The 13843-nt window shown below is 35.1% G+C and overlaps 1 protein-coding gene across 1 annotated transcript in view; it reads right to left on the bottom strand.

The window, feature by feature from the left end:
* Positions 1-3494: 3494 nt before the first annotated feature.
* The window catches only part of AGMO (alkylglycerol monooxygenase), a 355080-nt gene continuing 344731 nt past the window's right edge, over positions 3495-13843 (bottom strand). Inside the window, exon 13 of the mRNA XM_023216020.1 lies at positions 3495-3693. Within this exon, the coding sequence (XP_023071788.1) occupies positions 3619-3693 (75 nt within the window). The 3' untranslated portion in view covers positions 3495-3618. The remainder of the gene's footprint in view (positions 3694-13843) is intronic.

Here is a 13843-nt window from a genome sequence, read left to right as displayed (position 1 = left end):
GGTTCTTCCAGAGATATGGTAATCCTATAAGTAAACCTATGACATCACCATTCTTAGAAGGTTTAGAAGTTCTGGACTCATTCACCTTGTCAACTAATCTCATAACTAAAATACTTATCCTGATAACTTTATTTTGTGTCTTGGAGCATCAAATCAAATGGAAAATACTCTGAACTTAAACTCCTTGGCCTATCCTTTTAAAGGCTTGCCTTACTCAGATGTCTGACATCGTGGAATAGGGAAACATCATGAACTTCGATGTTCAACTTCAGAGAGTTTAAATTTTATTTTGGTCACTTATTACATTTCATGGGCCTCGCAAGTTACTTAACCCCTCTCAGACTCAAAATTATCTTCTATAAAGTAGTGTTAATAGCTCCTAACACAGGATTCTAGAGACTAAATCAAATAATACTAATAGAGAACTACTCAATAAACAAATGCTCCTTTCCTCTATCTTTTCTTATGGTAGATTAGGAAAAGTAAATATCTTCATATGATTTGCAAAGTCAGTTTGCATCTCTCCACTAGAAGTGGTGAGTAATTGACAAGTCTTATTTTTAGGGCTTTCCCTGCAGAGAGAGAGAGAAAGAGAGAGAGAGTTAAAGTCCTTCCAGTAAGCATAAATTACATGGCATCACTCAAGATCAATTTACAACATTAATAATAGCTGTATGTTCTGTCATCATGTATTAGTGTTCTGCAAAAGAAAACTGGACTAGAATATTAGCAGGGTTAAAGAATAAAGTGAAGAATAAAGTGCCTTGGTTAATAATGCACAGAGGCCCTAGAAATGTAATCGCCCAATGGGATCATTGCCTGCTGCCAGGATAGAGTCGATTTATCAAGACAGGGAAATTGTAATAGAGAAAGAGTTCAATTCATGCAGAGCCAGCTGAATAGGAGACTGGAGTTTCATTATTACTCAAATCAGTCTCCCTGAAAATTCAGAGACTGGGTTTTTTAAGGATAATTTGGTGGGTAGGGGGCCAGGGAATGGAGAGTGCTCACTGATCAGGTCAGAGATAAAAATCAAAGAGCCTTGCAGCTATTCTTGGCTGAGTCAGTTCTTGGAGGGGGCCACAAGACCAGATGAGTCAGTGTATCCATCTGGGTGGTGCCAGCTGATCCATGGAGTGCAGGAGCTAAAAAATATCTCCAGCACCAATCTGAGGTTTCACAATAGTTATGCTATCCCTAGGAGCAATTGGGGAGAGTTCGAATCTTGTGGCCTCTAGCTGTATGACTCCTAAGCCTATTTTCTAATCTTGTGGCTAATTAGTCCTACAAAGGCAGCCTTGGCCTCAGGCAAGAAGGGAGTTTGTTTTAGGAAAGTGCTGCTATCATTTTTGTTTCAAAGTCAAACTGTAAACTAAGTTCCTCCCAACGTTAGCTTGGCCTGTGCCTGGGAATAAACAAGGACAGCTTGGAGGTTAGAAGCAAGATGGAGTCTGTTAGGTCAGATTTCTCATTGTCATAATTTTCTCACTGTTATAATTTTTGTATAGGAAGTGTCAGGAACATTACCTGTCTGGTAACCACTCCCACTTTCACTGGTACAAATTTGTGTCTTGAAAATATCTGTATTTCTAATAGAAAACCATTCACAATCACAGTGAGGTAAACCGAAGAGAGAAAAGAGAGAATAGACAGAATTCAATTTATTCAAAGAAAACTGAACTTCACCACAAAAGGATCTTTTATTATTTGGGGGAATTATTTATTAACATTTCCATTATTAAACTCATTTTTAGGCTAATCGTATAAATTCACATATATTAAAGCATCTACACATATTTATGTGTCATTCCTTGGGGAATCATTAAGCTCTTTTGACATACTAAACAACTATGTAAAGATTAGCAAAAAGTTTCTTTTCTTTGCCATTACTGAAGAATGTATTTTACACACTGAAAAGTCTCTAGAATGTAGAATCAGGGTCTTGAGAATGTTTATGCCTTAAATTGCATAATTTCAAGCCAGCAGAGGGCTCCCTACTGTAACATGATTCTGTATATATAAAATTCTGCAAAAATTGTTGATAAAGGACAAAAGCAGGATTTAATATTTGTTATAGGCTTATTTATTTTCCATAACTATGTGTTAAATTAAGAAGTATAAAAAGAATGAAGCAAAGCCAAACCCACTTCTGATACTTGAGATTGAATTTGTTGCTTTTTCATCATGCCAAATTTAATCTTCCTCTGCTGTTCCAGTTTGAAAACTAAATGTGCTTCAATTCTGTATCCTGAGTTCACATAGACACCTGCAGTCTGATTCTCTTAATACTCCATATTTTTGTCCATTCAAAGGTTAAATAACATATTTTTAATATGAGATTATCTACTAGTAAGGCTCTTTAACCTAGTGATAAATATAGACAAAGCTCAATGAAGAACGGCATTAATTTTTTTAGTACATGTGTCTTTGGTTATTTAAATTATTAATTTTAACTTGATTTCAAGAAATATTGGGTAAATGAAAAATAAATATATATTTTTTTAACTTTTTCCAGCCCTCCTTCTTTGGACTTCATCCTGCTTATCCCTATCAGTTCCCTCCTAATGAAACACTTGGCGGATTTTTGCAATCCCAATGAACAATGTATACACAACACCTTGGGTCATTTTATTTAGAGAATTAACATTGTTCTGACAATTTTAAATAATGCAGAATTGCTGCATGCTGCTCAGTCTGCCAAAACAAATGGACCAAGCACATTAGAGAAGTCTATGACAAAGTAACCTGTTGAAACAAGCACATTAGAGAAGTCTATGACAAAGTAACTTAATTCTGTCAAATTCTATTCATTTTTCCTTCAGTGATGTCTTTTTTTTTTTTTTTTTTTTTTTTTTTTTGAGATGGAGTCTCACTCTGTTGCCCAGGCTGGAGTGCAGTGGTGAGATCTCCATGCACTGCAACCTTTGCCTCCCGTGTTCAAGCAATTCTCCTACCTCAGCCTCCAGAGTAGCTGGGGCTGCAGGTGCATGCCACCATGCCCAGCTAATTTTTATATTTTTAGGAGAGACAGGACTTCACCATGTTGGCCAGGATGGTCCGATCTCTTGACCTCATGATCCACCCGCCTCGGCCCCAAAAAGTGCTGGGATTACAGGAGTGAGCCACCGTATCTGGCCTCAGTGATGTCTTTTTCTGGAATGCAGCTTCTTAGGTTATATGGTTTGCAAAAGTAAATGTGGCCTTAGGAAGACAACCAATGTAATACATTTTTATGACTACAAATATGTGTCTATGCATAATTTTAGCAGACATCAAAGGAAACATTGTTTTCAAATCGATGCAAAGGCAATATCCTTCTTGTTTTTACTGTTGTTAAGTTCATCCCTTCTTTTTATACTTGTGGTCTTATAGGCTGTAAGTTAATATAACATGATTATATTTGGAATTTTTTTTAATTGTAGTAATAAAGGGGGGAAGTAACCATAAGTGACTTTAATTTTTAATAGAAAATAAAAAATGTGAAAAGCAAACAATAGTAAATAAGTAATTTTATCTTTCATTAAAGAAATAGTTCATATAAGCATTATATAAGATAATTACATTTTAATATGTTTGTGGACAACTCATTAAAAGAAGAGAATCATGTACAAATTCAGGTTATTTCCAGGGGACAGACGTGAGTTGTTTCATGCTTCTAACTCCCCAGAAAGCAGTGCAAATGGAGAAAACAATCTGAAGAAAAAAAACACAAAGAGAAAAAAAAAGTTAGAAGTGAATCAATACTATTGCTCAACTGAATTAAAAATATTTCCCTAGAGGAAAATGAACATGGATATTTTAGGCAGTCAAGTTATTTAAATTAAATCTAGCAATTGCTCACTGATAGAACTTAGCCAATTTTACTTAAAACAGGGTTTGTGAAGATAGGAGCTAGAGTTAAAAAGTTTTATTTCTGTGGCTTGTTTCTTATATTCACAAATCTGGGTCATTTCAAGGAATAGGGCTAGATAAGTTAGATATTCAAATATTTCTTCTGACATTTGGAGATACAGCATGGTGTATGTATTATATTAAATGATCTAATTGCTTACATAGGTTAAGAAACCTTTGGAATAGGAGAAATAAAAACATTGTTAAAGAATCCCTCCAAGGCAGTATGATCTAGCTTACTATGAATTTTGTCCAATGTGGATTAAATTCTAAACACTGCTGATGATTTACCACCTTAGTCTTTTGATTTTATCACGTGTAAAAATGTAATTGCATATTTATTTCACACTGAAGACTTAACTAAATCATATTAAGCAGCCTCAAAGTTCATTGAGTTTGTTCAATCCAGGCACCGGTCATGGTCTTTGCACCATCAGATTTCCCAACAGCAAACCCTTCCCTTTGCTCTTGCCTAGGTACTGATAATTAAAACTATTGGATTGCTTTCCTGATCACCATTTTAGGTGGTTGGGTACTGGAATGACGATGAAAGAAAACAATGTTAAAACAACCAGAGTTATTGGGATAGCTGTGCAGGAGTTTCTCTATATTTTTTCATATATGTGTGTACTTCCCCTCCATACTATTAAAATAGGACCAGATGCCTCGCCCCAAGAAGAATATCACTATACCTGGAAGATTCACTGAAATATACAAAGACAGAACATTTAAGTAAGAAGATAAAGGCATGGGAGCATTCTGGGGTGGGGAACTCTGGTGAAGTCAAGACTGTTAACTAAGGACAGCTGTTAATTCACAGAAAATACCTTCAACTGTACTGATTTTGCTATTAAAGCATGAATGAGGAAAAAAGCACTGCCAACAAGCAAAATACAACCAAGCAAAACAACAACAACAACAACAGCAATCCTCCCAAACAAGGATGTTTAGATTTATGAGTGGGTTGTTCAGTTTCATATGAACCTCCTGGATCTTTCTAGAGAACCATCATCCTTCACATTAGCCAGTTTGATGGACTTCTTCGAATTCGTGCCTTCCTTTTAGCCTATAACACTCACAATATGAAAAAATATTAAAAATAAAATCAGCAGTTTTATTGAAGGAGAAGTCAAGAATAATATTAACATTTTGGAGTTGCCTCAGAAGTCAAATACAATGTATTTAAAGGCTGGTTTTGATTTTGTTTCTTTTGACTGTAATTCAAGAGAAATGACCTCATGGGATTTCTTCTGATGGTGCCAGGTAAAATAATATTGTGCTGGGGGGAGTATTTGTTAAAATTCTTAGACTTGTGCCCTGAGTTGCATTTGTCCATGAAAATGGGTTAATGCTGAGAGGGGCGCTGAGAAGATAGCTTTTCAAGTGAGACAGAGATGATAAATCTATAATATCAGAGTAAATAATTTACTTTAGATCCAGAATATTCAACAAGCAACTAATAGATACCTTGTGTTGTGCGGGGTGGTGGAATTGAAACTATATTTGGCACTCTAAGTCTTTATTGGTTTTGAATCTGGTGTCTGCAGTCACAAGGATGATCTCCCTGAGGGAAGGCTGAGAAGAATTACTTCAGTGAAACCTCAAAAGCTGTATATAAAGTTTTGGAGTATTCTCATAAATCTCATACTTCTCCTCTTTTCCATTCTCAATTCCCCTAGACTACCCATACTTTCATCTCGACTCCCAGTACTGTTAAACATTTTTACCTAAAGAGGAAGTGGAAAAGATTGCATGTGTAGTTATGCCTTGTTATTAATCCACCACTTTCCACTAAATCTTTCTACCTTTGAAACTCTGATTCATATCCTTTATCCTGTAGGACCTACCTCTAAGTAAATCACAAAAATCTTCCCATTTCCAATTATCTGAAATGCTTTTAAATTCCTACCAAAAATGCAGTGCTGCGGTTCGCAGTCTTATTTTGTTTTTTTGTTTGCTTGCTTGTTTCAGGCTCCTGTGTGTTATCCCTTCAAAGAGATGTACAACTGGTTAAGGCTAGGGCTCAGGATCAGATTATATTAATGTGCAGTGGAGACCTTCGCTTAGGCCGGCATTGTCCTACATGCCTTTATTAGATTATGTCATCTAATTCTCATGACAAACTTTGGAGTACTGATATCCAATTTGGCAATGAGACAGTGGGAACTCAAAATTCATGTGGTTTTACCAGGGAATCACAAAACTACTAAATATCAGAGCTAGAACAAAGTTTTACATTTATCTAGTAACCCCAGTAAAATCTAACTGCAAAACCTGGGAAACCATTTCAAAGAATATGAACATCTATAGTGAATTAATTTCCTTTTCTGTAGTCATCACCTACATTTTCCTAGTTATTTTTTTTCTTGTGGCAGTAACTGCTAGGCTTCTGAGACCTTTTCACAATCAATATTTTAAGAACAAATTTGGAATTTTTATATATAATAAAATCCAGATTGGCAAAGGATCATAGAAATAAAATAAAATAAATGTGTCCTGCTAAAAATATGTGACTCTGAAATACTATTCCATTAGAAAATATTTCAGTAGAAGAAAACAGAGTTAATTTTATATTTTACAATATATGTTTATATATATATTATATACAACATATAATAGATTCAAATACATATTTCACATATAAATTTAAGTCAGAAAATTATTTAACATAGAGTCAATATAACCACCTGATCACTGTAGTCACTCCACTTACATTTTTCCTTTTCCAACTGTTCTCTTGATTTTTGTATTAAGCCATTTATTTTAGGTCTCCTTAGTTGATTAGATTAAATATGTTACTTTACTTGATAGTTCACTAACACATTTCTCAAATATTTGTTAAATAAAGACAGAATTCCTACTTAGACTAGTGGAAAAATAGATGAAACTGTAGACGTTTTAGTTTGCAGTATTTGTCTCTAATCTACAGATATGATGTTTCCAACTACATACAAACTCAATGCACACTTATTTTATCCTAGTTCTAGGCAAGTCCCATGATTTTAACAGATGGATTCTAAACATAAAGCAGAGGAAGTTCATTCTTAGTGTCAAGTCCTCCTTGTGCTAACACATCATTAGTGGTCCTTGTCTTCAGGCTATTTCCTTGACTTCCCAGGAACCTCAACTCTGATGCCTGAACTTTGGCCTGTACAGATGCTGTCACGTTTCCACCAGGCCTTTCCAAAATGTTCATCAATTGGCAGGTGGCTAATCTGTCAGTAATCCATATTAAAATCCTAATGGGGACTGGTGTTTTATTCTGCTGCTCCTCTCAGGGGTGTGTGTGTGTGTGTGTGTGTGTGTTGCTTTTGTTTTAAGAGACAAGGTCTTGCCCAAACTGTACTCGAACTCCTCGGCTCAAGCACTCCTCCCATCTCATCCTCCCTAGTTGGCCTATAGGGATGTACCCTCTCACCCAAGTTTATGTCTGTGTTTTAAGAGGCCTTAATCAAATGGCTCTAATGATGAGCAAATCAAGCATCTAATCTTAAAGGAGAGAGAATAGTATCAGAAGAGGTATTCGTGTACTTGTTGCATGCTCTCAAATTGCAAACCTTCAAATTACAAAGAAATCCGGTGGATTTGACTTACACCTATGTACATATCTGTCTCTTCCGGTTTCAATCCACTTACTATATTTATCAATAAGCAACCAGAAGACAGAAAAAACAAACAAACAAACAAACAAAAAAACAAATATCACCTTGTCCAGTGGAAAGTTCCAATGACAACTATCTAGGAACCTCCCACAGCCTTTGTGGAAGTGATGAAATAAGACTTTTCAAATAATTTAGCCTTTAGATAAGCTTAGAAGTAAAATGAAAGCTTTAATGTACTTGAATAATTATTCACAAGAGAAATAAAATCTCTGAAATTGCTAAAATTTTTTGTCTCCCAAACATGTATTTATTGTCACAAAGATTAAAATAGAAAACATTCACTGATATATAGCTTATTTAATTTTATGTGTATTGCCAGCAGTGGTGTGACTATGTATATATCCCTGAATGACTAATAGGATGAATAAACATGTTAAATGAGCTAAGCCATTTTGCTGACTGATGAAGTCACTTACTCTACTTGTCAAGGAAGAAATTTGAGTTATTTTAAGTATAAAAGTGACAGACTTAGTCACTTTACAACAAATTGAAAGGTTATACTATTTAGTCAATTACATGTTTTTAGTCAAATATAGGTTTATATACTTATTTACTAAAATTTCCCTAAAATTTTTTAAAAATTAGAATAGTAGAATAACTATTTTGTATTCTAAACAAATGTATGCACTGGCCCTACATAGAAGAGTACATTTTTCTGAAACATTATTTCTGTAATATCAGTGAGGTTTATAAAATGCCAGTTAATTACATTATTTCTGTAATATCAGTGAGGTTTATAAAATGCCAGTTAACTAGTGACTCACGCCTGTAATCCCAGCACTTTGGGAGGCCGAGGCGGGTGGATCACAAGGTCAGGAGATCGACATCATCCTGGCTAACCCAGTGAAACCCCATCTCTACCGAAAATACAAAAAATTAGCCAAGCATGGTGGCGGGCACCTGTAGTCCCAGCTACTTGGGAAGCTGAGGCAGGAGGATGGCTTGAATCCGGGAGGCGAAGCTTGCAGTGAGCCCAAATCGTGCCACTGCACTCCAGCCAGCCTGGGTGACAGAGCAAGACTCTGTCTCAAAAAAAAAAGAAAATGCCAGTTAACTATTTAAGAGAACTATAACAATCGCAACAGTAAGAATTGATTTAAAGGAAACACATTAAATATGCAGCATGTTTTTCCTAAATCATTTAAAGAAAACTAAAATTAACCCTGTGTTAAATATACTTTTTAACACAATGTTTTTTTTTTTTTTTTTTTTGAGATGATCATTGTCTGCTGTACAGATAAGAACCCAAAAAGAGATCAAACCTGGATTGCACCAAAATATCTCTATTTCCTTTGAGCGCAAGAGGACAAGTAAGCACAATGGAACTAGAATAGAAATTAGAGCCAAATGTGCTGTAGCTCTTTATGAACTGGAAACATCAGAAATATATTAGATAATTACAGATTTTTTTTCTAGAAAAAATTTGTGAAACCCAGTTTCACAAATGCCAACTTATAAGAAATTGAGAATTGTTGACTTTAGCTTTGAAAATATTCTATATATTACCAAAATATTTATTCATATTCAGAGAAAGGCAAAGAAAATGTTAGAGAAATAATTTCCGAATACTGCATCTATTACTTGGAAGTCTTGCATTATCCCATTGTGCTTATTTCTATACCCCATTCAAGAGAGAATACAATCACAGCTATGTTTAATACGAGACCTTTTAATGTTTTTTCTATCTAAATTTTAAATCAAACAGTATTACATTAGTTTATAAATGTATATCACAGTTCTTAGCTGATGAAAAACAATGTAAAAAGAAAGTTCATGTGAATGACCATGTGATAATAGCACCTTATAGAAAAGAATATCAATAGTATCAGAAGAGGTGTTTGTGTGCTTGTTGCACACCTTATTGAAAAGAATATCATTCAATCAATAAATATCTACTGTTATTAATTTTCAAACAGGAGAAAATACTAAACATAACACAATCAAGTTTTAAAAAGATAAATACAAAATACACATTAAAACAGAGTTTTCACTGCTTCAGCTGAACTCCGAAAATGGAAACAGCAGATTTTACGATTCAATGGGGGCAAAAGACACTTGCAATTAGAGTAACAAAAAGTACTAGCTCAATTTACACAGCAAATGCAGAGTCTTTAATTTCAACCATTATTTCAGTTCCCTAATTATATACAATTATTTACTCACTTCTAAAGGTCTAAACTGCCTAAGAAAGTGTGCATCCTTTTGGACAATACTATGGAAGAGAAGCCTATTGTTCATACAGATCACATTTAAACTATCATGATAACATTTGAAAACCATAAATATTAGTCAAAAGATTAGAGATCACTTAGAGGTCTCCAAAGCCTAGCCATAATTCAGAGAATATACTTTAATACAGTTGGCATGAATTAGTTACTGTACATGTAAACCCATCTGGTTAAAATTGTATAAACCATAGTTAGCATAAAGTGAAAATAGATGCTACATTTCTCAAAAACATTTGTGAATTTTTCATCTTTGATTTGGAAGTTATGAATAAAGTGTTTTTATGAGATAGATGGCCTTAAAAATTACAATATTACCAACCCTTGTTCTAAGAGAATGACATTCCAATAATGTGGATTTTTAAATTGTCTTTGAATAACTACTTGATTCTTGCCTTTCCTTGTAAACACTGATACATTTCTATTTACATTGTTTTCCTGGAGAATTTCTAAATATTTTGATACACATACTCTTGATGTTCTGACCCAACTTCTCTATTTTCTCCAGCTTAGATTATTATATTTTTAGTTTAAATTTGTCAAAAGGTCAGGTATATAGACACTAGCATAATGTGAAAATAGGCCAGGCGCAGTGGCTCAAGCCTGTAATCCCAGCACTTTGGGAGGCCAAGGCGGGCAGATCACGAGGTCAGGAGATCGAGACCAATCTGGCTAACACGGTGAAACCCTGTCTCTATTAAAAATACAAAAAATTAGCCAGGCATGGTGGCAGACACCTGTAGTCCCAGCTACTCGGGGGACTGAGGCAGGAGAATGGCATGAATCCGGGAGGCGGAGCTGGCAGTGAGCTGAGATCGCGCCACTGCACTCCAGCCTGGGCGACAGTGTGATACTCTGTCTCAAAAAAAATAAAGTTAAACAAACAAATAAATAAATAAATAAACAAATAAAAGTGAAAATAGATTTACCACAACTAACACTCAGAGAAAACTTAGAGACAACCATACTTGATTATGTCTGTGATTTATAAATCATGAATCACAAATTATGTCTGTGACGTAAATCATTAATATATTCATGGGGTGCCCAGAAGATGTGCCTTGTTTACACTGAAGCTTGAATTTGTATTTTTCTAATCATCCAAGTTCTTAATGCTAGAGAAGAGTGACGTTTTGGACTTTTTCTTAAACACTACAGGGGAGAAACAGTAAGGATACATAGAGAGAGGGTTGCAATAAGGTCAAATTAATAAAGGACCAAATATCATTTGTGAGAAGAAACGTTTGGAAGAACACTGAACATCGTGCTGGCAAAAGTATCTTAGTAAAGGTGTACTTTAGAGAAATAATCTTTTTCCACCAATAATCTTCCTCTGGTGCTCACCATGGAACCTCATGTGTTTTACTTTTTACGGATGTGAGAAGAATTTTTTAAAAAAAATCATGGCTATAAAAAACTTTTAAGAATGATCTGTTTTAGTTTTTATAAAGTTGGGAATAAAACAAGAGCAGAAAAATAACAAGGCATCTGACGAACATTATACCTAGCTTGACTCTCTGTTGAGACTTTTTACTCATTAAAATTAGTGATGGGCAAACCATTCAAAATATCCTGACCCCATGCTCTGAAAACTATGACAGCACTACTTTTTGAAGTATAAGATAGTTCTGTGAATCTAAAAATTCTTTCATTAACTTTCTTATTTTACTCTTATATTTCTGTAAATAAGTTCTAGCTGCAACTACAAACAATTTCATTTAATATTTCTGCGTATGCCTAACATTGGCACAAAATTGTTTGCCTCCTATCCAGCATGTTTTAAAACAGAAGACTTTTGAATAAGCTGTTGCTGGATTCATCATAGTCCTTAAGTGTCCTAACAGAAATCTCCTGAATGATGAGAAACACGGCATTTAATCTAAATTCAAAGTACTACACCTTTCTAATACCTTTTACTACTGACCGCTAAAATTTAAAGCATTTACATTTTAAAACCAGAGGTTTGTTTCCATAAAAAATGATCAAGAAAATAATTCAGTCCTAATCTTTTACCAAAAGGTCATTTTTGTGCTAAATAACTGGCGGTGTCGCCCATTTCCTCCCCAATCCTCTTACCACAGCACACCGATTTTCAGTGTATTCCAAAGAGCAAAACATACTTCTGGCATTTCTCTGACATAAATAAAGAGTCTAAGGCATCCCACATGGCTAACAGTTTTCAATACTTGACGTACAAAAACTTCAATCTGGAAGAGCGTGTGTTTACAAATGCGGAATAACATTCAATACAGCTTATCCAGGATTTTTAGTGTGCTGTTAAACAAATTATTTGACTTTATCTACTATGTAGGAAACGAAAAAATTCTCTTAAAAATGAGTTCATTTTTAGGGAAAACATGCCATGTTTACAGAAATCATAGTGATGTCTGGTTTTAAAAATAAGACAGCCTATCTTGAAAAGATATGTTTTGAAAAGATTCTTTCGTATTGTTTTTGTTTATGTCAAAGGGGTGATTAGAGCCCCAGTAAATGGGAACCTCCCAGCACAGGCTAATAGAAGGCCAGCAACCCACATATGGCTTGCAGCTTGGGGGATTTCTCTCAGTGTTCTGCCAGAGATGGGACTGCCCAAATGGTTTCTCGCCTAAGTCTGAAGTCATAAACTAGAGGATCAGCCATTCCAGAACTGGACCCAAGGGTACACAGAGTCTTGACTGGTGGGAAACAATGACTGCTTCCTAAGGAAGCCACAGCTGCTTTCCTGAGAGACACCTCAGATGCCTGAATTTTCCCTTACTTTCCATTTTTGACTACCTGTTCTGGCAACAGTTCCAACAAAGGGAGAGGCAGGCAACAGGCACCCAGCTGTTTTCAATAAGACTTGGCAACCTAGGTACTGATGACATAAACACTACAAACATTCAAAGAGCATATTTTCTCCTTTCTAGTCATGAAAAAAAGGTGTGAGCCGGTATCAACACCTCACATCTCTTTTACTCCAAATAATGATGATGATGACGACATGATGATAATAATAATTTTATTATTAAAACAAAGATAAAAAACATATCAACTGCTGGGAAGAAGCTCAAATGATACAGAGTATTGGAAAGATGTGAAATCTCCACATTTCAGGGACAATCATTTTTCTTTTTCCTTATAAAATGATAAGATTAAAGTGTGCACTTAATTTGATTGATTTCTCATTTTTTCCCATGACCCAGGCCAAAAACAATCAGATATTGCATTATCCATTTGCATTACAACACATTTTCTTTTTCATTTTCATATATTCAAAAATATAATTTAACAAAGTTAATATATGCTGCAATCTCCAGGTAAGTATATCAATGAAATAGTACATAAGATCCTCTGCTTGTATATTTGTTTGAGTTCTTTGTAGATTCTGGAAATTAGCCCTTTGTCAGATGAGTAGATTGCAAAAATTTTCTCCCATTCTGTAGGTTGCCTGTTCACTCTGATGGTAGTTTCTTTTGCTGTGCAGAAACTCTTTAGTTTAATTAGATCCCATTTGTCAATTTTGGCTTTTGCTGCCGTTGCTTTTGGTGTTTTAGACATGAAGTCCTTGCCCATGCCTATGTCCTGAATGGTACTACCTAGATTTTCTTCTAGGGTTTTTATGGTATTAGGTCTAACAAAAAAAACAAACAACCCCATCCAAAAGTGGGGAAAGGATATGAACAGACATTTCTCAAAAGAAGACATTCATACAGCCAACAGACACATGAAAAAATGCTCATCATCACTGGCCATCAGAGAAATGCAAATCAAAACCACAATGAGATACCATCTCACACCAGTTAGAATGGCAATCATTAAAAAATCAGGAAACAATAGGTGTTGGAGAGGATGTGGAGAAATAGGAACACTTTTACACTGTTGGTGGGATTGTAAACTAGTTCAACCATTGTGGAAAACAGTATGGCGATTCCTCAGGGATCTAGAACTAGATGTACCATATGACCCAGCCATCCCACTACTGGGTATATACCCAAAGGATTATAAATTATGCTACTACAAAGACACATGCACACGTATGTTTATTGCGGCACTATTCACAATAGCAAAGACTTGGAATCAACC

This window comes from Piliocolobus tephrosceles, chromosome 8, assembly GCF_002776525.5.
Source record: "Piliocolobus tephrosceles isolate RC106 chromosome 8, ASM277652v3, whole genome shotgun sequence".
In the NCBI taxonomy this organism is placed as follows: domain Eukaryota; kingdom Metazoa; phylum Chordata; class Mammalia; order Primates; family Cercopithecidae; genus Piliocolobus; species Piliocolobus tephrosceles.
The sequence above is the reverse complement of the archived record's forward strand: the minus strand, read 5'-3'. Positions and strand labels throughout refer to the sequence as shown.